Source organism: Paramisgurnus dabryanus, chromosome 18 (genome assembly GCF_030506205.2).
Source record: "Paramisgurnus dabryanus chromosome 18, PD_genome_1.1, whole genome shotgun sequence".
Classification (NCBI taxonomy): Eukaryota; Metazoa; Chordata; class Actinopteri; order Cypriniformes; family Cobitidae; genus Paramisgurnus; species Paramisgurnus dabryanus.
In genome coordinates this window covers 10,301,117-10,323,287 of record NC_133354.1, presented here as the reverse complement: position 1 = coordinate 10,323,287, position 22,171 = coordinate 10,301,117, and the positions used below count along the sequence as shown (strand labels likewise).

The 22,171-nt window shown below is 37.3% G+C and overlaps 1 protein-coding gene across 2 annotated transcripts; it reads left to right on the top strand.

Moving 5' to 3' along the window:
• The first annotated feature begins 315 nt into the window (after positions 1–315).
• Positions 316–21,306, top strand: ehmt1b (euchromatic histone-lysine N-methyltransferase 1b). 2 transcript variants are annotated; one of them, XM_065244129.2, is made up of 28 exons: positions 316–518; positions 680–739; positions 3,352–3,439; positions 4,166–4,662; positions 4,780–4,936; positions 6,542–6,678; positions 6,858–7,010; positions 7,132–7,206; positions 7,313–7,430; positions 8,621–8,758; positions 9,256–9,392; positions 9,586–9,729; positions 9,888–10,117; positions 10,687–10,881; positions 10,976–11,058; positions 11,139–11,245; positions 11,416–11,538; positions 11,677–11,778; positions 13,088–13,192; positions 13,293–13,447; positions 15,034–15,201; positions 15,320–15,464; positions 15,705–15,782; positions 17,248–17,363; positions 17,730–17,816; positions 18,007–18,085; positions 18,695–18,870; positions 19,659–21,306. In XM_065244129.2, exons 2-28 carry the CDS (start codon positions 680–682, stop codon positions 19,840–19,842), a joined length of 3,837 nt encoding a protein of 1,278 aa, XP_065100201.1. In that variant the 5' UTR covers positions 316–518; the 3' UTR covers positions 19,843–21,306. The 2 variants fall into 2 exon arrangements, with proteins under 2 accessions (XP_065100201.1, XP_065100202.1); XM_065244130.2 differs by having other exon boundaries at positions 317–518; positions 7,135–7,206; positions 19,659–21,305.
• The last annotated feature ends 865 nt before the right edge of the window (positions 21,307–22,171 follow it).

The following is a 22,171-nucleotide window of genomic DNA, read 5'->3' as shown; positions in this document are numbered from 1 at the left end:
CATAGTTTGCTTCTTGAGATATTTCAACTGCAAAAATGCTCTAAATGAATTTCTTTAGTAGACAAGCATAGCAACAAACAAGATTTCTATTTTTTTACTTTGTAAACTAGCACTCACTGATTGAGAATGTTTGGTAGGTGACTGTTATATTATACCAGAGATGTAGTTGAATTCATCCAGGGGTAGTCTTGGGTAAGATGATGCCAGTAGGTGCAGATCTTGCAGGGGGGACTTTTATTATGAAGTGGCTCCCCTGGTGGTGAGCGAGGGGAATGGAAAGGCAGACGACCTCTTTTGTTGCAAGAGGAGCTCAAACGAGTGGCAGACATTTTCTAGTCGTGCAAGGGAAGGCAGCCTGTGCCTCTGCCAATCAGAGAAGGTCTGGGGATCGAGATTGGGCGAGGGAGGGGCAGAGCTTGGTGGGGAACGCTTGAATTTGTCTGTAATTGCTGCACCCTCTGACCTACCTCTTCCTTTTGAGCCTGGTCGCAGAGATTCACTTCTGTAGTAGTAGGCTGGTATGTGCAAGTGTTATCTGATATAACTAGATGCACTATGTCTGTTGCATGGCTTGGAGACATCTGAGGAACAAATCAACAAGTCTGTCTCATCATCTCATTCTTTGTTGCTTGCTTCCTATCCATGGTTCATTTTTACACGTTTGTTAACATGTTTGCAGATGAATTGGGTGAAGCAACTCCTTGATGAAGGTGACCACCTGACTCTGCTGCAGTTGCAGGTATCTTCTGGCTACTTGGGTACTGATGGATGTGGTAGTAGGATGAGTAAGAACTCAAAGGATTATGCATCATCCAGGACTTCTTACCAGGCCAGAGTGATCTTTTTGATCTTCTCAGTCTGATGAGTTGCTAGAGCCGATTAAGATCATTCATGTATTTTGCTGTCCTGTTAAGTGAGGTTCTCCTTGGCAACAAGAGCCTTGGGCATTAATGCTTTTTGTACAGTGGTTTATTTTTCATGTTATTAGATCTCAGATATAGGGCAGATCTGACATCGTCTGCACAATATTGCAGGTTTAAAGTTGCAGATTTTTAACAAAGGATTTGGATGGGATTGTGATGACCCTTTATTATTACAGTCAGTGTCTGTCTAGGTGTTATTGATGGTTTACCGTGGCTGTTCTGGCCATTATCCGACTTTCTTCATTTAAATTAATATGATTTTTTTTTATCAGGATGGGATTCACTCCTTCAAAGGACCCCGTATTATGTACTGAGATTGTGTTCAGACGTGGTTAAAAAAAGCAAAAATGATCTTTTGTTGCTCCCCATTAGTCATTTTTTTGCCATGATGTTCATCAAGGCCTATTGCTTGGGCCTATCTATACAACATTTCTCTTATTAGTTTTTTGCAAGGTGATCAGAAAGTCTGGATGTGTTCCCAATGGTTTGTTTTGCTTCAGTAGAAGAGATATTCCACATGGACTTTATCAGATTCAGGATCAGCCCAGGGGAGAGAACAGCTGTGTCTGTCTGCCTCCAATGGACCATCAGCCTACAACGAAAGCAACAGATTCGAGAGAGAGAAAGAGAGATTGTTTATTAAAGGAAGGCAGAAGCATGCTGAGCTTTGTCATTATTTGTCTTTATCATGTTATCGCCACTCATATCCTGGTAATTTTTAGGAAGGTACATCACAAATTTAATAATGGAGTGATGGTGGTACAATTTCAATGAAGACTTGATTGTTTTTGTGGGGTTTTGTCTAAATGTTGGCTGTTTGTGGAAGTCAGTTGTGGATTGGAGTGCTTGGAGATGTGACACTCGAGTGATTGACAGCACAAAGCATTTTTTTCCGTCAGCCAATCAAAGCCTTTGTTACTGAAATGTTGTTTGGACTGAACCTTTGGGTTGTGGTTAAGCCTCTCGCATTCCCAGGCGGTGTTTCTTTTCAGATCGCCAGTGAGAAATTTAGGTGTTTTTCGAAATGGACTCAACAACCTTAATGATTATCTTTTTAGATGAACATTGGATCATTAATTTGATCTGAATTAGCAATTTGATTTTGCCATTTTATTTGTTTTAAACAGGCTATTACAGGTTTGGACTATGTAGTATGTACATTTTGGACTGTGAAACTTGATGCAACCTTGACCCTCCAGAATGAGACATGTTTTTGTTACTTTTGATTTTCATTGTTTACATAACACGTCCATACTTTTTAGTGCACTCCAGAACGATATACAGTATTGTACCTATTTTGCTCTAAGCCGCTGACTGACAAATCCAGTGTTATTTTGAAGCACTAAATCACTCCTACATTAAAGATCTGGAGGTCATTTTCAACTCCAAACAAATAAATTCAGTGGTAGTTTTTTTTATTTTAGCTAAAGCGACTTCTATCCTTTAGGGATATGAAGGCTGTTGTTCATGCTTTATTTCCTTAAGGCTTGATTATTGCAATGCCTTATATCCTGGAATTATATGCTAGGTCTATGCCCAAAACCTTGGAACACACTTATTAACATACTTTTTTATGGTCATGTTTATATTGTGTGCTTTTGTTAGTTTGAGAAGCACTTTAGTCAACTTTTGTGTTGTTTTAAGGTGCTATTCAAATACATTTTGACCTTGACCCTGGGGGCCACCATCACCACCAGCTTTGTTGTTTTAGCAAAGTTTTAATGTCCATCCATATTTATTTTTCACTCTTTTTATTAAGATACAAACAGACAATACACGAAATATGTACACAAAATTAAAAACAAAAAATTTAATGTCTTCTTCAGGCAGAAGTCATTATTTAGTGTGACCTCTTTTGACACTGAACACATCTTGAGCTTTTTAATGGGATTGAAATCCTGAAGTCATTCGATTCTAATTAGAAATTAGGATTTAATTTCATTTAGGTTTAAGAAATCCTGCAGCTGCCCGCTATTGCTCAAGTGGAAGGGGAGTTTATCCTAAAAACTTGACACTTCAGCTTATACTTTTATACTGTTTTTAATACTACATACACATTTCCTGTATTTTCTGATTGTATTCTAATAAAAAAGACTGAGAAAGAATTAAATATGATGATCACTAAACCATTGCAAAAACAACTAATCTAATGGTGACATAGTGGCTTATGACTTATGCATACTACTGTATATGACCCTGTCTGTGAAAACCTAAAGTCATTTTTTGTGATTTTGTGTTTCCTTGAAATCTGTGGTATATTTAATATTCACTGAGTAAGGCCATTTCAAAGATTGAAATCAAACTTTGATCCTCCAAACCTCATAATCAGATCATGAGATTTTAGCCTAAATTTCATAGACAAGGTCACAAATTATATTTAAATCATTTATAAAATCTCTTTGATGCAATTATGTTTGCTTGTTTTCAGCCCTCCGGTTTGGCCAATGGGAATACGGGCAAGAGGGAATTCATGAAGTCAGAGGGCACGAAAGAGTCACACAGTGATCAAGAAGGTGGTAAATAATACAGTGATTTTATATACAATGAAAACAAGTTAGTGCTGTCTTTAGTTTTCAATAATAGCTGGACATTTTAAAGGTAGGCCTATAATTTAAAAGGACACTCTGCTTTTTTTGAAAATATGCAAATTTTCTAGCTCCCCTAGAGTTAAACATTTGATTCTTACCGTTTTGGAATCCATTCAGCTGATCTTAGGGTCTGGTGCTAGCACTTTTAGCATAGCTTAGCACAATCCATTGAATCTGATTAGACCATTAGCAGCATTGCGCTAAAAATAACCAAAGAGTTTCGATATTTTTTCCTATTTAAAACTTGACTCTTCTGTAGTTACATTGTGTACTAAGACCGACAGAAAATTAAAAGTTGCGATTTTCTAGGCAGATATGACTAGGAACTATATTCTCATTCTGCCGTAATAATCAAGGACTTTGCTGATGTAACATGGCTGCAGCAGGCGTAGTGATATTACGCACTACCCGAAAATAGTCCCCTGCTATTGAAAGCTATCTATTCTAACCGATCGCACTATTAATTCTTGCAAATCTGACCTAACATCATCTATGTTAGCCATTATAACATTCATCCCATATTGACATAAATAAATGTTTCGGGTCACTGGAATGGCAGCTCTGAAACTCTCACACTGACTTATTTTATTTTTTACCTTTGCATCAAAGCATTATTTTATGCAGTCCATCTTTTCCTTTGTTTTTGTGATGTAGGTGGAGATGAAGATCACTCGAATGGGCGAACAGACCCCCTCAGTAAGCTCACAGAACTGAACGGGACCTATAAAAACACAGACACAAAGCGAAGCGAGCAGGACCTCTCTACGCAAGGGTCACCAGCCCGATCTTCAGTTATGGAGAATGAACTTTTAGCGAGCGAGTTGCCCCATGGCTCTACGGTGGGCAGTAATGGATATATTTTAAGCAAACAGCAGGAGGACACAGTCTCTACCCCACACAGGACTAACTGGTCCCCCATTGGGGGTTCCACGTTGGGGCAAGGGACTAAAAACTCTCTTTCTGCAACATCCACAATGCGATCCCCTGAACAGGGCTCTCCGAACATTGACACAAGCCTAGGACCAATCCCAAATGAGAGAAGAGCTGAAATAGAAACTAAAAATGGCATAGCGCCAAACACGCCCCCGCCCGTAACGATACACCGTGCACGCAAAACGATGTCAAGGCCAGCCTCGAACCAGACACTAAAGGTAACACAAAAATTTATCCGAGCACTCAGCAGTGATCCTGTATGAGCCTATAATGCATGCAAAGCAAGACAGTTCTTGTTTTGTGGTTATCAAGCATGTTTTTTGTTCCTGCTACAGTTTTTAAATAGGGAAAATAAAGAGCCAATCATGGTGAAAGATGACAGTGTGGACAAACCAGAGGCAGTGCAGCCATCTCCAATCCAGAATCAGCTACCTCAAAGCCAAACTGATGCCACATCTGTACTGACGACCACACCAGCCAAGGCACAAACAGGTTACAGACCACATTCAAATTGTTATCAAGAGGAAAGGCTTGCTGAATTCAGACAATTTCACTTATTTTTTTTAAGGATTTAGTATGCAGAGTGCATACTTGACGTGGCAATATATGTTTTCGTTACTCGAGTGACCTACTGAAGGTTTTTGTTTTTATTTTTATTGAAAATACATTATACACATTTATATTTTTGACATACCCAAGGTAAACCTTGCGAATGAGGCGTTAAACGCAACTGATTTACAAGTTACAAGTCAATACAAAGATGCGGTAGACATCCTGTAGCGCGATTCGCGTGAATGATGCGGTGCAAAATGATGTGACGCAAATGGAACATTTTAGCTGTTTGACACACGATCCGCATGATCCGCCCAGCGGTAACCAATCAGTAGCTTGCTCTTGTAGTGATGTGATTACGATGTAGCGAGTTGAGACAGAAAAACGAAACAACAATACAGGAAAAAAATAGTCGCTTAATTGTCGCTAGCTTTACGATACATCTTCATACTTTTATAGAAGCAGGAATAAGTCTTTTGCTTGAATGAAAGTGAGTGAGGAGGTCGGACAATCTGGTGTGCATTTCCCAAAAGCATCGTTAGCTAACTACTGCTGTAAGTTTCATTGTTACTGACAAAGTTCAACGATTTGGTGGTTCCCAAATCATAGGTCAGAAGAACATTCGCAAGCTGCATCGCAAACTTGTGTGGTTGGAACGACAGCTCTTCACCTGTGGTTAGAAGCATAGTTCCTTGTTATAATAATATGTAGACTTACATTGATCATGCTTTTGAACAAAATAAGCAAAAAACATGTAGTGCATTCTATATCCATCATTTTAAATGCCTACAAATTTTATTTTACGTCTTTACGTTTGTAAACAGAATTAAAGCACGGTGTTTAAAAACTGTGCATGTGTGCAGATCTACGAGATTTAAGACCCTGGGGAATCCCTGGGAGGAGTGGCGTAAGAGGGAACTTGCGCATTAATTTAAATATCTTGAAATAAAACCGAGAACTAAATCACAATAACAAAATCAGTCTTCCAATGCAATGTACGTTATTTATAGCATAAATCTGCCATTAAATCGATTCGATTAATTGATTAATTAGTACTCCACCTTCCACGTGACATCATTAACTATGTTGTTGAACCAATATGGTTAAACGACGAATGTGCGACCAAAGTTACAATGTTTTTAGGAAACAGTCATGACAAGGTAGTTAGTGTCTCCAACTATGAGCGTATTTGCTTCTAATTTCATGCGTCATGTTCAAGCATCCAACTACGGGCGAATAGCACGATTTATTCGCTTCATTCGCGTCTGGTGTGAACACACAGTCAGGCTGCCAAAGCAAATTTAGTTACATTTATCTTATTTTCTATAAGAAGTAAATACAATTGTTGTCTGAATTGACTGCTCACTACCACGCCAACAACACAATCTGTGACGCAAGACGAAGTCAAATGTCTCAGACAAAATATGCCTCTCCAGTTGTGGAATACAGATTGAATGAGATTTTATATTGTCTTCATAACAAGCTTGCACGTTTCTTCTCATTCATATAAGCTGGCCATTAAATCTAGACCTCTCTTGCCCACAGTAGCATCCATGTCAAGGAAGAAAAAGAGAAAGATGGGAACATACAGCCTTTCCCCCAAGAAGAAAAACAAAGTCTTAAAGCAACGCACAGTTTTGGAAATGTTTCAACGTATCTCGCAGTCTACACCCAACCCTCAGGTCAGAGCTTGTGGTCTGGATCTGAAATGCTTTTGCACTGACATCTTATTGTTTTCGATTTTTTTTTTTTTTTTTTTTTACTGAATTTTTGTTAACTCTTGAAGTCGAGCTCAAGACACAAACATCTCAATATCTCATTTCAAATGGGTCTTGTTGTCTTTGTTTTTGCTTCTCTGCAGCCAAAAGATGTAGTGCATGTAAATGGAGAAAGAATGGAGAACGAGTCTGATGATGAGGAATCAGAGGAAGGAGATGACATGGAGGATGAGGTGTCCACAGAAGATGGAGCCAAAAGTTCTCAGGATGAATCCAATATGGCTTCGGTTTCTCAGGTGGAAATTTATCCAAAATGCTTTGGATAATCTACCACTATTCATGAGCCAATGAATGATAATGTTATCTGTTCTTTTAAGTTTTGTTCTGGAAAATGTCTTCATTTTTCATTTTATTCAGCAGGGTCTTGAGGAAGAACAGGAGTCTGAGGAGGAGTCACAGGAAGGTGAAGAGGAAGGGGATGAATCGGACTTGGTGGGTTCCCAAAAATGATCTTATATCATTGAATTTTAGAAGACACAATGTAACTGAGATAACTGTCAATATTTTGTTTCAATATATTCAATTATGTCCTCCTCAGAGTTCAGAGTCAAGCTTGAAGAAGAAATGGAAAAAGAAGATCAAGGGAGATCACGCCTGGCTACGACCATCAAGAAAGCGAAAGAGGAAATTGAAAGCAAGGACTGAAGGACTGTCTGGTACAGCAATTTAAATTTAATAAATCACAATAAATGATTCATGATACTCTATGTACCTTGTGCTCCAAATATTTTACAATTCTGATTACAAAGCTGGTTGACAAAAGCCTTATGCCGAAGTCACACTACATACAATTTTAGCATGCTAAACACATTTACAGACCCCTGTGTAGTTGGGCAGCAACCGCACATGATATTTCATTTTATTCGCACATCATGGATTCTGGCGTGCTTGCTACATTGTTGTTGCTTTTATTATTATTGTACAAATAATAATAATAGGAAAAGTCTAGTGTGACTGGCATTATTATACACTGTAAAAAAGTTGGTTCAACCTAAAAAAGTATGTTTCCTGGTTGAGTTAATTCAACTTAAAAAAAAAATATGTTGAAAACTATTTTTACAATTTTGACAACAAAGTTGAATTAACTAAAAGGTTTAAGGCACCAGGTAACTTACTTTAAAGGGACATTTCACTTTTTTTGAAAATATGCTCATTTTACAGCTCCCCTAGAGTTAAACATTTGATTCTTACCGTTTTGGAATCCATTCAGCTGATTACCAGGTCTGTCGCTAGCACTTTTAGCATAGCTTAGCACAATCCATCGAATCTGATTAGACCATTAGCATGGCGCTAAAAAATAACTGGCGTAATAATTAAGGACATTGCTGCTGTAACATGGCTGCAGCAGGCATAGTGATATTACATATTGCCCCAAAATAGTCCCCTTGGTTACTTTCAATAGCAGGGGACTATTTTCGGCCAGTGCGTAATATCACTACGTCTGCTGCCGCCATGTTACATCAGCAAAGTCCTTGATTTTTATCCCAGTTTGAGAGTATAGTTCCTAGCCATATCTGCCTAGAAAATCACAACTTTCAATTTTCCGTCGATCTTAGTGCACGATGTAACTACAGAAGGGTTAAGTTTTAAATGGAGAAAAATATCAAACTCTTTGGTTATTTTTAGTGCGATACTAATGGTCAAATCAGATTCAATGGTTTGTGCTAAGCTATGCTAAAAGTGCTAGCGTCAGACCCGGAGATCATCTGAAAACAAGTGGAATGTTGCTTTAAATTGAACCAGCTGAAGAGCATTAAAAATTTTTTAGGAGACTCAAGGTCAATACTGGAACTTTCATGATCAGTTTTATTTACAAGTCTGTATGTCTGTTCAATCATAACTCCAGGTATGGAGACCCAGTCGCAATCAGAGAGCCAGTGCCCACCATCAGCACCTTCTGATCACAGAAAGGAGTATAAAGAAGTACCACTAGATTCGCTTAACTTGCCAGCACAGGAGGCCTTAATGACATCTCAAAACACAGGTGATTTAAAAGGTCCCCTTAATTTTGTATCTGAAACAGGATGGTGGTTTATATCACTTCAAATGTTTGTTTTTTCTGTATGTCCATCTGATCTGAAGCTGAGACAGAAGTATAAGGCTCATTGCACGATTATTGTCATGGTTTGTGTTGGGCCACCATGTTGGCTAAAATGAGTCATCATCGCTTGAGATGCTTTACTGATGTGACACCCCCTGGTGGTCATGCATTCATTGCTGTGTAATCTATATTACTAAACACTACCTACTGACAATTTTCAAACTGCTTAACAGTTATATACATCGGATTGTGTTTTTTTTGTTTTTTTATGCATGTACTTTTTTGTTGTATCTTGATTGTACAGCACTTTGGTCTGCTGGTGCAGTTGTAAAGTGCTCTATAAATAAAGGAAGTGAAGTGATTATCTTTCAGCAGCTTTTTGATTTCAAATGCACGTCTCTATTTGGTCCTGGTTCATGATTATTAGAGTGATGTTTCAGGGCCAGCGGAGAGCACAGATGCTGATATGGTACAGGAACTTCCTCTTTGCAGCTGTCGAATGGAGACACCCAAGAGCAGAGAGATCCTCACGCTGGCGGACAGAAAGTGCATGGCGACAGAGAGCGTCGATGGCCAGGTGAGGTGCCTGCTCTTGTGGAAATGATCTTGGTTTTAGGTACCATGTTTTGGAATGTGGATGCTTTTTGGACATGGCATTAGTTAAAGGCCCGTTAGTCTCAAAATGATAACGATAACCATATTAGTTTTTAAAGCCAACGGTCTGACTCTGATCACTATGCTGATTTGGTTCCTTGTTGTCCTGGGGGCAGCTGAGTCGATGTCAGAGCGCAGTGCTGAAGCACGAGATGATGAGGCCTTCAAACTCGGTCCAACTGCTGGTTTTGTGTGAGGACCATCGCACAGGCATGGTCAAACATCAGTGCTGTCCAGGATGTGGCTACTTTTGCAGAGCAGTGAGTCTTTCTTCTTTCCAAAGAGAAGGTTTTTCATATCCTTCGGATCTTAGTATGTGTGGTCTTGAACTGCAAGATTGTTAGTTTAGACTGAACATTAAGGCACGTGCCAAAGAGACACCAAAGACTTACAGATGTTTCATGTGGCCATCATGTAGGGTACCTTCATGGAGTGCCAGCCAGAAGTAAACATCTCCCATCGTTTTCATCGTGCCTGTGCCTCAGTTCTGAACGGTCAAAGCTTTTGTCCACATTGTGGAGAGGAGGTCAGCAAAGCCAAAGAGGTCACCATTGCCAAGGCTGATACGACCTCCACCGTGCCTCTCACCACCCAAGGTCCATCGACCCCCAGCACTTCCGAAGGCAAAGCGGACACCACAACAGGAGGGTTTGTAAAAAAAACTTTAGATGGAATTTATGCAAGTACAGTTGGACTAGCTTCCCCTTATACAGAGGGGAAAATAAATATTTGACACATCAGCATTTTTATCAGATTTCTAAGTGGGCTATTGACACACAATTTCCACCAGATGTAGCCATCCAGCCAAATATTGAATTCATACAAAGAAATCAGAACATTTAAGTATACAAGTTGAGTCATAATAAGTAGTTGTACTTAAATGGTATGATTTCTTTGTATGAATTCAATATTTGGCTTGATGACTACATCTGCTGGGAAATGTTGTGTCAATAGCCCACTTAGAAATCTCCTTACTGATAAAAATGATGATGTGTCATATTTATTTTCCCCTACAGCAGGGAAAATAAATATGACACATCAGCATTTTTATCAGTAATCCTGGAACATTAATGAAACAGTCAATGATGGATAGAAATGTTTATATCTTTGATTTGTTTTTCAAAATTTGTCTAAATTAAAGCAAACATTTACCAACTGTTTTGGTCTAGGATTATTATTACTTCTTGAAATAAAAATGGATTTAATGCTAATTACAGGTCCACTCGGCTGTCTGTTCTTGGGGACGGAAGTGCAGACAGCTCCTTATCCAAACCGCCAGAGTCACTTGAAACATCTGTGTCACCTGTGGGCTCCAAATCAGGGACAGTGGGAGTAGGAACTTCTACTGGACCTCTAACAGGACCTCCTAAAGAAACTCTGGAAAGTGTCCTGCTGGCTCTAGATGCTGAGAAGTAAAGAAATGCCGCTATTATTTGACTATTGTTGAAACTAAATTAGCCAGATTACATTAATTCAGACCTCTTATTGCTTCATTTCCATTTATAGACCCAAGAAACTTCGGTTTCATCCAAAACAGCTATACATTTCTGCCAAACAAGGTGAACTGCAGAAGGTTCTTTTGATGCTGGGTAAGAGACTGTGATGAATGATATGGTTTTGTCCTTGTACGTCTCTTTTGTGCTGGAAACTTTCTCTTTTGTTGGTGCAGTGGATGGGATAGACCCTAACTTTAAAATGGAGAGTCAAAGCAAACGTACACCGCTCCATGGAGCAGCCGAGGCAGGTCATGAGGAAGTGTGCCACATGTTGGTTCAGGTAAAGTTGACCAACTTTCTTTTAACCATAAATGGATATTAAAGGGTGGGGTCCTTATTTTACAACCTTTAAACTTAAAGGGACACCGAAATTCAACAACAGAGATGACTCGCATTAAAAATCTTAGATGTTATGTTGCTTATCTTTAAATCTCTTATCATATTTCTCAGGCTGGTGCAAACCTCGACATTTGTGACGAGGACCAACGAACCCCTCTGATGGAGGCTTGCGAGAACAACCACCTAGACACAGTACGCTACTTGCTGCGGGCTGGTGCTATCGTATCTCACAAGGTCAGCCGCAACATCCTTTACAAACTGTTTGGTTTAGTTTAAATACTGATTTTGAAGGACAATTCTTTCTGTTTAAATCAATGTGATGGCCAGCTTCCGTTTCATGAACGGTTCACTTCCTGTTTCTTTTCTTTCCAGGATGTTGAAGGTTCAACCTGCCTTCATCTTGCTGCTAAGAATGGCCATTTTGCCATTGTTCAACATCTGCTATCCACAGGCCTCATAGATATTAACTGTCAGGTATGGAATGGTTTATACGTAAACACGGTTATGTTTTGCATAATGCCCCCATTTCATTAGTTACACTCTGTTAAACATATCTCAGTAAATTGACCTGTTTTGCAGACATCTAAATAAATGATTAAAAGTTGTTTGTTTCTTCGCCCGTGTAATGAGTTTCTCAAATATAAACAGCTTTATTTGTTTTGGTAATTTATTTCGATGACACAGACATTAAAAATACATTTTTCAACCAAACTGTGAAGACATTTGCTGTTGTTTATTACACAACAATTATTTTGTGGTTTATGTTTGGTTATTTGGCGAAACACAACCCCTGAAGTTTCTTAAAGCAACATTATTGTTAGAAAGTGTTTTAAAATGAAAATGTTTGAACATTTAAGAAAAATCGGTTCACAAACTTAATAAAAAACAGTTCTCACACTGTTTAGTTTCAAAAAGATAAATTAAACAACTGAATAATTGAGGAGCTTAGATGTTAAAGCAGCTAAACAACCGAAATGAGATAACAATATTGACCGAATGTTCTCGGCATGTATTATATGTTCACCAAATACCTTTGCTCCAAATTTGCTTAAAGGGAATATGTGAGCAAAAATGTGCTGTTTTGGGGTGTGTCCTTTTAAATGCAAATGAGCTAATCTCTGCACTAAATGGCAGTGCCGTGGTTGGATAGTGCAGATTAAAGCGTGGTATTATCCACTTCTAACATCACAAGGGGAGCCAATTCTAACATCACAAGGGGAGCCAAATTTCAAATACCTATTTTTTTTACATGCATGCAAAGAAAGGTTACTGGATTGTTCTTATTCACATTTTCTAGGTTGATAGACCCAATTATAGCATTTAAACATGGAAAAAGTCAATTTTTTTATGATATGTCCCCTTTAACTCCAGCCTCAGGCTATTCAGCTAATTGATGCCACGTTGAATTTTTCAGCAAAGTCCTCTAAGTGCACAGACGATGATTTGGATAAACGACAGCATGCTAAAAGACCGTGGATCACATTTTGCAAAAAAGTTTAGAGGGTTTTGTAGCGAAATGACTAAAGTGACATTTGTGAAAATAAGGCATTTCAATTACTGACTGATAACCTTTTCATTGTCATTTTAAAGTGAAATTACTAAACCAAAACATAAGAGCCTGTTCATTTGCAAGAAAACATGTCAGCTGCACTTAGAGGGTTTTGCATCTGAACTCCTCAATTGTGATTTGAGTTTTAGAGTTTAATTTGGTATAATTCTACAAAACTTAAATTTGTCTAGAACTTAAACATAATTTTAATATATTTATGGTTTTCTGTTCCAGGATGATGGCGGCTGGACAGCAATGATTTGGGCCACTGAATACAAACATGTAGACCAAGTCAAACTACTGCTCTCCAAAGGCGCCGATGTCAGCATTCGAGACAAGGTTAGTAAAAAATTATGGGTGTCACTTTTGTAGGTAGCTCCTAAAACTTACAAAATTGCTTTGCTTTTTTTACCGTTGTAATTGTGAACTTGTATTCCAGGAGGAAAATATCTGCCTGCACTGGGCAGCATTTTCTGGCTGCGTGGAGATCGCAGAGATCCTCCTGGAAGCGAAGTGTGATGTCAATGTCATCAACATCCACGGAGACTCACCGCTGCACATAGCAGCACGGGAGAACCGACATGAGTGTGTTAGGTGGGTAGACTTTAGTCAGGACAAATTTCCAGAGGGAATGATTTGAGGGTGTGAATTTCTTAAAACATCTGAAGTTTGCACATAATTGAATGCAGAAATTCAAGTGCAATTTAAGTGCCTTTTTTTGTAAATTGCACTATACAGTCAGTATTAAAAAAAAGCTACTGTATTGTCCCAAGAGATTTTTTTTATAAAAACGCTTTTCAATAAATCTTATATTCGAACTACATGATTACATGTCATCCATACTGTACACCAACTTAAATGCGGTAGATGACTGCAGGTTATATATGCCATATGAAAAGTATTAAAGAATGTGGGGAACCAAACTGTTCCCTTTGACTTCTGAAAAGTATTTTCAAACTAAAGTATTTTCTTTAGAAAATACTTTCCTTCAAAAAGCATTTTTCCAAAAAGGGACACTTTGAAAGGGAGGGGGTTTGGGACAATACGGTAATAATAATTAAATCATTTTTTGTTTTGGTCCATATGGTAGACTAAAAATGTAAATGCCCGTAGTTTTAAATCCAAATTAAAATAATATTGTATGAAAAAAATGTCTAATGGTAATGGTCTAATCAGATTCTATGGATTGTGCTTAGCTATGCTAAAAGTGGTAGCGCCAGACCCGGAGATGAATGGATTCCAAAATGGTAAAAATCAAATGTTTAAAGGAGCATTTCACCCATAGAAACATTCATCTTTATGGAAAGTATGTCATATTTGTAGTCGAAATTACATTTTGAATTTGGTGCCTATTTGATCGAGAAAAGGGGTGTTTGTAGTCTCACCGCCTCAACAAAGATATTAGACTTCCTGCTTTCAATGACACAAAATGATGATTTTTACATCATTGAAAGAAGGAAGTGCAACACTGAAATCTTTCTCCTTTCTCAGCGGCAACTGAGGAAATGATGCACGAGCATTCAAAAACATGACTGGGGTTCTAACTATACAAAGCTTAATGCAAATGGGTGAAGTGTCTCTTTAACTCTAGGGGAGCTGGAAAATGACCATATTTTCAAAAAAGTGGAGTGTTCCTTTAATATACACAGTAAGCAAGATTTCAGTTTGAAACAGTTGTGAACTCATTGTTACCCATTTCCACAGCATGGCTATGATGTTATTTAGAACAACAGCACTCTTCTTTGTGTGTTATTATTGTTTAGGTAAGGGATTATCTACAGCCAGTGGGTTGTTATTGCAAAATAAACTCAGACAAATTGATCAAGACCCAGGACACAAGGGGCTTGTATTTTAGTGGCTTTAAACAAAGACACAAAGTTCAAGCAAGGCGAATCTGGTTTAATCATTTTTAAATAAAATGTCACGTTATAAATTATGCACATTTATATTTATTTGTAAGTATTAAATTTCACCTGTCAAGATGACTTGTAGTTCCCGGATGAGACTATTATCTCTGAATTATAAATCTCGGAATTTCACAACTGACCAATCAGAATCAAGCATTCCAAAGCATCCTGTAATAAAGCAATTATCCCATTTCCTCCTCATTCACTTAGTTTTGTTGGTTTGTTTACTTGATGCGAGTCGACCTAAAACTGACTCTGTTGTTCCTCCTGCAGCACGTTTCTGTCACGGGGGGCTGACGCAAGTCGGAAAAACAAGGAGGGAGATACACCCATGCAGTGTTGTAGCCAAGGTTCGAAGGTTTGGAGCGTCCTACAAGCCAGCAAGAAGCAAAGAGAAGCTAACAGCAGCCAGAGAGTCCCAGCAGGGAAAGTTCTAAACAGGTACAACTGCTTAACGCTTTAATCTGCGCTCATCAGCGCACAATATTGACATCCTTATCTACTTAAGAATTAAGGCCAAAATAAACCTGTACATCACAGTTTGATGTTTGTTGTTTAGGGATATCGCAAGAGGCTACGAGAAAGTTCCTGTTCCATGCGTGAATGGGGTGGACAGCGAACCTTATCCTGACAACTACAAATATATCCCTGATAGCTGTGTGACATCCCCAATGAACATTGACAAAAACATCACTCACTTACAGGTAAACAAGCTCACGGCCTTCTCCTCTTACTTTTCCTCTATGGCTTTCACCATTGTAAGAACAGACATAAACTGTGTTTGTGCTTTTAAGAAACATTAATTGCTTCACGAGTCACTTCTTGTGTAAGTGGGCGCTCTTTGGTCAAAACACCAGATCTTTTTACTGACATCAGTGGTGACTGAATGGATGATAAACCTCTAAATGAAAAATGTAAATGATGGATGTTTCCTCTCTTGACAGTACTGTGTCTGTAAAGATGACTGCTCTTCAGCCAATTGCATGTGTGGCCAACTCAGCCTGCGCTGCTGGTATGATAAAGTAAGTCAGATCTATTACGCTTCCCATCCATAGCGCAAACTAAACTGCTTTGTATTCAATGTTCCTGTGGCTTAGTTGTGAAGCACAAAACTGGGTTCTACTCCCAGGCAACACACAGATGTAAAATTTAAGTATAGCATGAATTCACTTTAAGTTTCTTTGGATGAAATGTTTACCAAATGCATGAATATAAATGTAGCTTGGATGTTATACCTGTAAATTGTGAAGACACTTAAGAGAGCAAAGTAACTGTAAACTGCCATCAAATATATTCTATCCCTAAACCTCTGTTAATGTCTTTTTGATTTGGCAAACATCTCCACCTAGAGGTTAAACTAGCAAAACACAAGTAGTAAGATGATTTGGCTATAATAATAATAATAATAATAATAATAATAATTATTATTATTATGATTATTATTATTATTAGCCATGCTAAGACAACATAATAACATTATTATTATGATTATTATTAGCTGTGCTGAGACAACATATTATTATTATTATTATTATTATTATTATTATTAGCCGTGCTAAGACAACATAATAACTTATTATTATGATTATTATTAGCTGTGCTGAGACAACATTTTTTATTATTATCATTATTATTATATTTAGCCATTCTAAGACAACATAATAACGATGATGATGATGATGATGATGATGATTATTATTATTAGTTGTGCTGAGACAACATTTTATTATTATTATTATTATTAATATTATTATTATTATTATTATTATTATTATTATTAGCTGTGCTGAGACAACATTTTATTATTATTATTATTATTATTATTATTATTAGCTGTGCTGAGACAACATTTTATTATTATTATTATTATTATTATTATTATTATTATTACTAGATGTGCTGAGACAACATTTTATTATTATTATTATTAGCCGTGCTAAGACAACATAATAACTTATTATTATGATTATTATTAGCTGTGCTGAGACAACATTTTTTATTATTATCATTATTATTATATTTAGCCATTCTAAGACAACATAATAACGATGATGATGATGATGATGATGATGATTATTATTATTAGCTGTGCTGAGACAACATTTTATTATTATTATTATTATTATTATTATTATTATTAGCTGTGCTGAGACAACATTTTATTATTATTATTATTACTAGATGTGCTGAGACAACATTTTATTATTATTATTATTATTATTATTATTATTAGCTGTGCTGAGACAACATTTTATTATTATTATTATTATTATTATTATTATTATTATTATTATTACTAGATGTGCTGAGACAACATTTATTATTACTATTACTATTATTATTATTATTATTATAAGCTGTGATAAGACAACATTTTATTATTATTATTTATTATTATTATTGTTGTTGTACTTCTTGTTATTGTTATTATTATTATTATTATTATTAACCATCTCATGCAAGCACAATACATGGTTTTTTTTTCAGGAGAGCCGTCTACTGCCTGAGTTCTGCAGGGAGGAGCCGCCCCTCATCTTTGAGTGTAACCATGCCTGCTCCTGCTGGAGAACCTGCAAGAACCGTGTAGTGCAGAACGGACTGAGGTACCTCGCACTCAATTACATTGTAGTCAATCCATCACCTTAAACACTATTAACTCCTTAATGTCTGTGAAATCAAGGCTTAAGTCTCATAATCTAACTATGAGATCAGGAACAACAAAGTTTGATTACACTCATTGATTTTAATATTTAAGATATCAAGGTTATATTCTTTAAATTATGTCGGGTGATTTATGTAAAATTCATTTCAAAAACATATTCAGAAACACAATGTTCACCCGTGTTCCAGCATTTTGTTTATTGACTAAGTCGTAATCATTATCAGCCACAGGCAAAGTCAGTATTCATATCACATTTGATTTCAGTGGTTGATGTGAAAATAACCTTTCCTATTAAACTGTCTTTCAGGGTAAGACTGCAGTTGTTTAGGACACAACTGATGGGATGGGGTGTGAAAACATTGCAGGATATCCCGCAAGGGACATTCGTTTGCGAGTAAGTTTTCTTACTTCCATCCACTGTGAGCTTCATTGACTCTTTATGTGATCCACTCGGGATTGTGTTATATCTCATCTTTGTGAGTGCGTTTCAGTCTAGCTGTGTCTGTGTAGATGTTTATTTGATGTGTATGAATATGATTGTATGTTTAGTGTTAACAGTTTAATGTCTCATCTGCTTGCAATAGATACGTTGGTGAGATCATCTCTGACGCAGAGGCAGATCTCAGGGAGAACGACTCTTATCTTTTCAGTCTGGACAGCAAGGTAGGGCGTTTTTAAGATGCATACAAAATCACATTACCTCCCGTGTCCGTTTCCTTAAATAGCAGATTGTCTGCGTTTTGTCCTGGAAAGTTAAACAATTTTCTTGGGTTGGCCTTTTTGGCAAAGATGCTAGTGGTTCCCAACCTAGGGCCCCCCCCCCTTAGACGCATGATCCGATATGCTTTGAGCTCCAATAAAGATGCATAACATTTTCCACTAAAAATGTTATTAGAACATACGTTTTTAAAAGATTATATGCTTACAAATATACTTTTGGGTAAAATAATTATTTCAATTTGACAACGTAACAGCAAAATTAAATGGAAAGGTAGATGTAAGGGATTGGGGCAACTACACAAACACCCAGACCTGGCAACACCCTGGCCACCCACAACACCCATACATAAAAGACCCCATGCATCACTAACATTTTCTTCAGAAAATATAGAAATCTAGTTTATTTCTATCATAATTAATTGAACAAATACAATTTGTTGTTTTTTATTGCATCTTTGAGAGATTGTACAAGTCTTGCACTCATATATACTTTATTCTAAGATCACCCTGCTAAAATCCTTGTCCTGTTGTTGTTTTTCACTTTTGTTCCAGGTTGGTGATATGTACTGTGTCGATGCCCGTTTCTATGGTAACATCAGCCGCTTCATAAACCATCACTGTGAACCGAATCTGTTCCCCTGTCGAGTGTTCACCTCACACCAGGACCTGAGGTTTCCTCACATCGCCTTCTTCGCCAGCAAGAACATTAATGCCGGAGATGAACTAGGGTCAGATTTATATCTTTTATGACCATTTACTTCACTAGTTAACTGGACACATGCTCAGTTTATTTCATATTTAGCATTGCTACGTATAGAGACATAAACTTCCGATCATGTACTGCATCATTGGTTCCCAGCCCTGTACAAGGAATGACCTTTAGCTGTACATATACATTTATCAGATACATTTATCCAAAGCAACTTATTATACACATTTTAGATGTTTACTGAAAAGCCTTTTTACATGGCTCGTTGACATGCTTGATTCTGATTGGCCGTGATATTTGTGAGGTTTGTTATTCCCAACCACTCAAAACTAATAACACACGATAACCAGGATGGTGTGGATTAATTGACAGGAACAGTTTAATATTACCCAAAAATTAAATGGTAATATAATATATTACATATTTACATATTTTCCTTACGGAAGGCCTGCGTTTGTTAAAAATGAGCAAATAAAATATTTCAAATGAATATTTAATGTTCCTTACCTTACTTATGCTTATTACATCACTTATTATTACTCAAAAGTAATAATGTACAGGCAGTCAGTTGTTATTGCAAAATAAGGCCCTTTAGTCTGGCACAAGACCCTTCGCGTCAGATCCTGATCACACTGTCTGGCTTATTTCTGCAATAACAACCTGATGCCAATTCATAATGCCTTACATAATTATCCAATATGTGTGTTTTGGAAACCACTGCACTACATGAAACAATATGGATGGTACAGATCAGTGAACGTTGCAATGCATCAATCCCTCTTTTTTTAAATTCTTATCCGTCCATAGGTTTGATTACGGTGATCACTTCTGGGACGTAAAGGGAAAATTGTTCAGCTGCCAGTGTGGTTCATCCAAGTGTAAACACTCAGCAGCCGTCATCGCCCAGAGACAGGCGGACAGCACGCCCGGCGACCAGCAGCCCAGCGCCCTGCCCGATACCAGTTCATCTACCCCATCGAGCCCCAGCTAGACTCCCCCAAACTTTATCATCTCTAGCATCTGATATCTGGTTCTGTACTTTCTACCGGCCTCTCACCTACCATCACCAGCATGGGCACACCTTTGACATCACTAACAGTGCCCAACAAAGAATTATCTCAATCAAGCCTGGGCTGCTTGTGCTATGCCGTTTGGACAACCTGCGATTCAGGAGTAAAAATGTTCAGCGATTGCATTGAAAATGTTCCTGGTGTACAGAAGGTGAGATCTGCACTTATGGGCTGGACTTAAAGTGTTTCATTTCATCTGCATAATAGTAAACTTGGAAAATGGATCCGTTCTCCCAAAATTAAGGCAGTGTTGGGGCCACTGCCTGAGTCTGGCACGTTGATTTTGTTAGCGCACAATTCATTATGTTTTACGATTTCTGACGTTTTCTTGTATATTTCTCTTTATCTTTCCAGACTTGCTTTTATCGTAGTGGTAAAGAAAAGATCTGAAAGTTTCCGAATGAATTTGTTGTAATGATCCTTCAACTCTTCGCACATTATCTTGCTGCCGTTTGTAGTTTTTATACATTTACAGAAAATGGATCATGATATGATATTGAAAGACTGACCATGTGCTTCCCAATACAGATGCGTTCTCATTACAACTTACAAACGTTCATATATGGAGCTGTATTAATATCACACAGTATATAGGCTTCTGTATGTGGACACATGCTGTCCCCTGATTGGCTCACAGACGCATGGCGTCATGCCAATGCTACCAAAATATATTAAGATGTCACACCTGCACATTTTCGGCCTGTTTCTCCAAGTTTATAAACTCCAGACTTGGACTAAAGATGCTAAAAAAGAATTCCTGGACAGACTTAAACTAAATCTATATCTTGAAAGAAGACCTGTGGTTCGTTTCTTGCATGTTACAGGTGTGGAAATACGAATTACCTGCATCATCATCTTCATCATCACTGCAAAAGAAATAATTGTAAGATATTTCTGTACGTACTTTCGGTTACAATGTGTTCACATGCTTTAGGAATAAGTATGGAAAATGTAGTTCTGGTTGAATGAAATGCGATCACGGATAGGAAAATGCAAATGGTGCTGAAAAAAGGTTTTTGTTATGTTTATTTTTTTAATACTCACTAAGTGAATACAAGTTGTAAAATACAATGACGCGTTTCATTTTTCATTCATTTGTATTTTTAAATTTATCTCTGTTTTCTTACTATAGTTGACATTTAGCCTGTATTAAGTTTGCTTCATACGTTCGTTGATGGTGAAGCTTTTACTGTCTTTTTAAATGTCAATAGCGTAGTCACGTGCTTTGTGCAAAACAAGACGTATAGACGCACAAAACTGCAAAACGGAGAAAACGACAAAAAAGTAAAAACTGTAACATATTTCTGGACAGTGAAACATGATGCACAATCCAACCGGTTGTGTTTTTCTTTTTCAATAAATTTACTACTAATAAAACCATCTCTGTTGTTTTTTTATGCGGACAGAACAAAATTCAGGTGAACAGCTACATGATGATGGAAGCCACTGAATGTGAACGATCATAAAAAAAATCTTCTTTCCCATTTGTCCAACGTCTTTAAAAAACACAAGTTTTGAGGTTTACTTTTAGGCTGTGCATCCATAAACAAGTCTATAAATGCAGGAAGCTTTATTTCAATTTTATAAACTGTGTCTTCCTGATTAGAGAAAGCACTGCTGTAATTGATTCACTGAAATACGGGCTGTTGATAGATGACCTCTGGCCTGATGATAAAAGGTTTTAAAATTGCAGACAGGAAACCGCCTTTCCGCATTCCACCGTGACAATCTGTAAGTCTTGACTACGGCGCTGTGGTCAGTACGAAGTGTTGTGGTTTGTGGATACAGCGTGTTACAAGAAACTGATGGCTTAAAATTAATAGAGCTGCACAAGATTAAATAAGCGAGGTCATGAGGTCAGCACAACGTAACTTTAACTGGGAAGAGAGAAAGTCCACTGTGATCTATGGTAGGACATTGAGGTTTCTGTCTCATAATTGGTTATAAAATGAGTTGTTATGCACCTGTGAGTGAGCTTTCGACTTATTTTAGTGATGGTGATGCTATAAATAACTTGCTTTAAGGACATTTAGTGACCGTTGGGTATAGTTAGATGACATGGTTTAAACCAGAAAATGATTTTGCATTAAGAAGTGAAGTATTTTTATTTAAGTTGGAATACAAAGAGTACTCTAAAATTACCAATTTTATACAAATTTAATGATGAGAATAAATAATGATTTTGTTTTATTGGTTCTGTGGTAATGAGATTTAAAGAAAAAAGTGCTTAGCTGTCAAGCTAATGATACA

What these genes read in the sequence shown, in the direction of transcription:
- ehmt1b (XM_065244129.2), top strand. Translation starts at nt 680, where the DNA reads ATGAATTGGGTGAAGCAACTCCTTGATGAAGGTGACCACCTGACTCTG. An exon ending in TGACTCTGCTGCAGTTGCAG is followed by an intron (nt 740 to 3,351) that starts GTATCTTCTGGC and finishes GCTTGTTTTCAG; the next exon opens with CCCTCCGGTTTGGCCAATGG. An exon ending in AGTCTACACCCAACCCTCAG is followed by an intron (nt 6,679 to 6,857) that starts GTCAGAGCTTGT and finishes GCTTCTCTGCAG; the next exon opens with CCAAAAGATGTAGTGCATGT.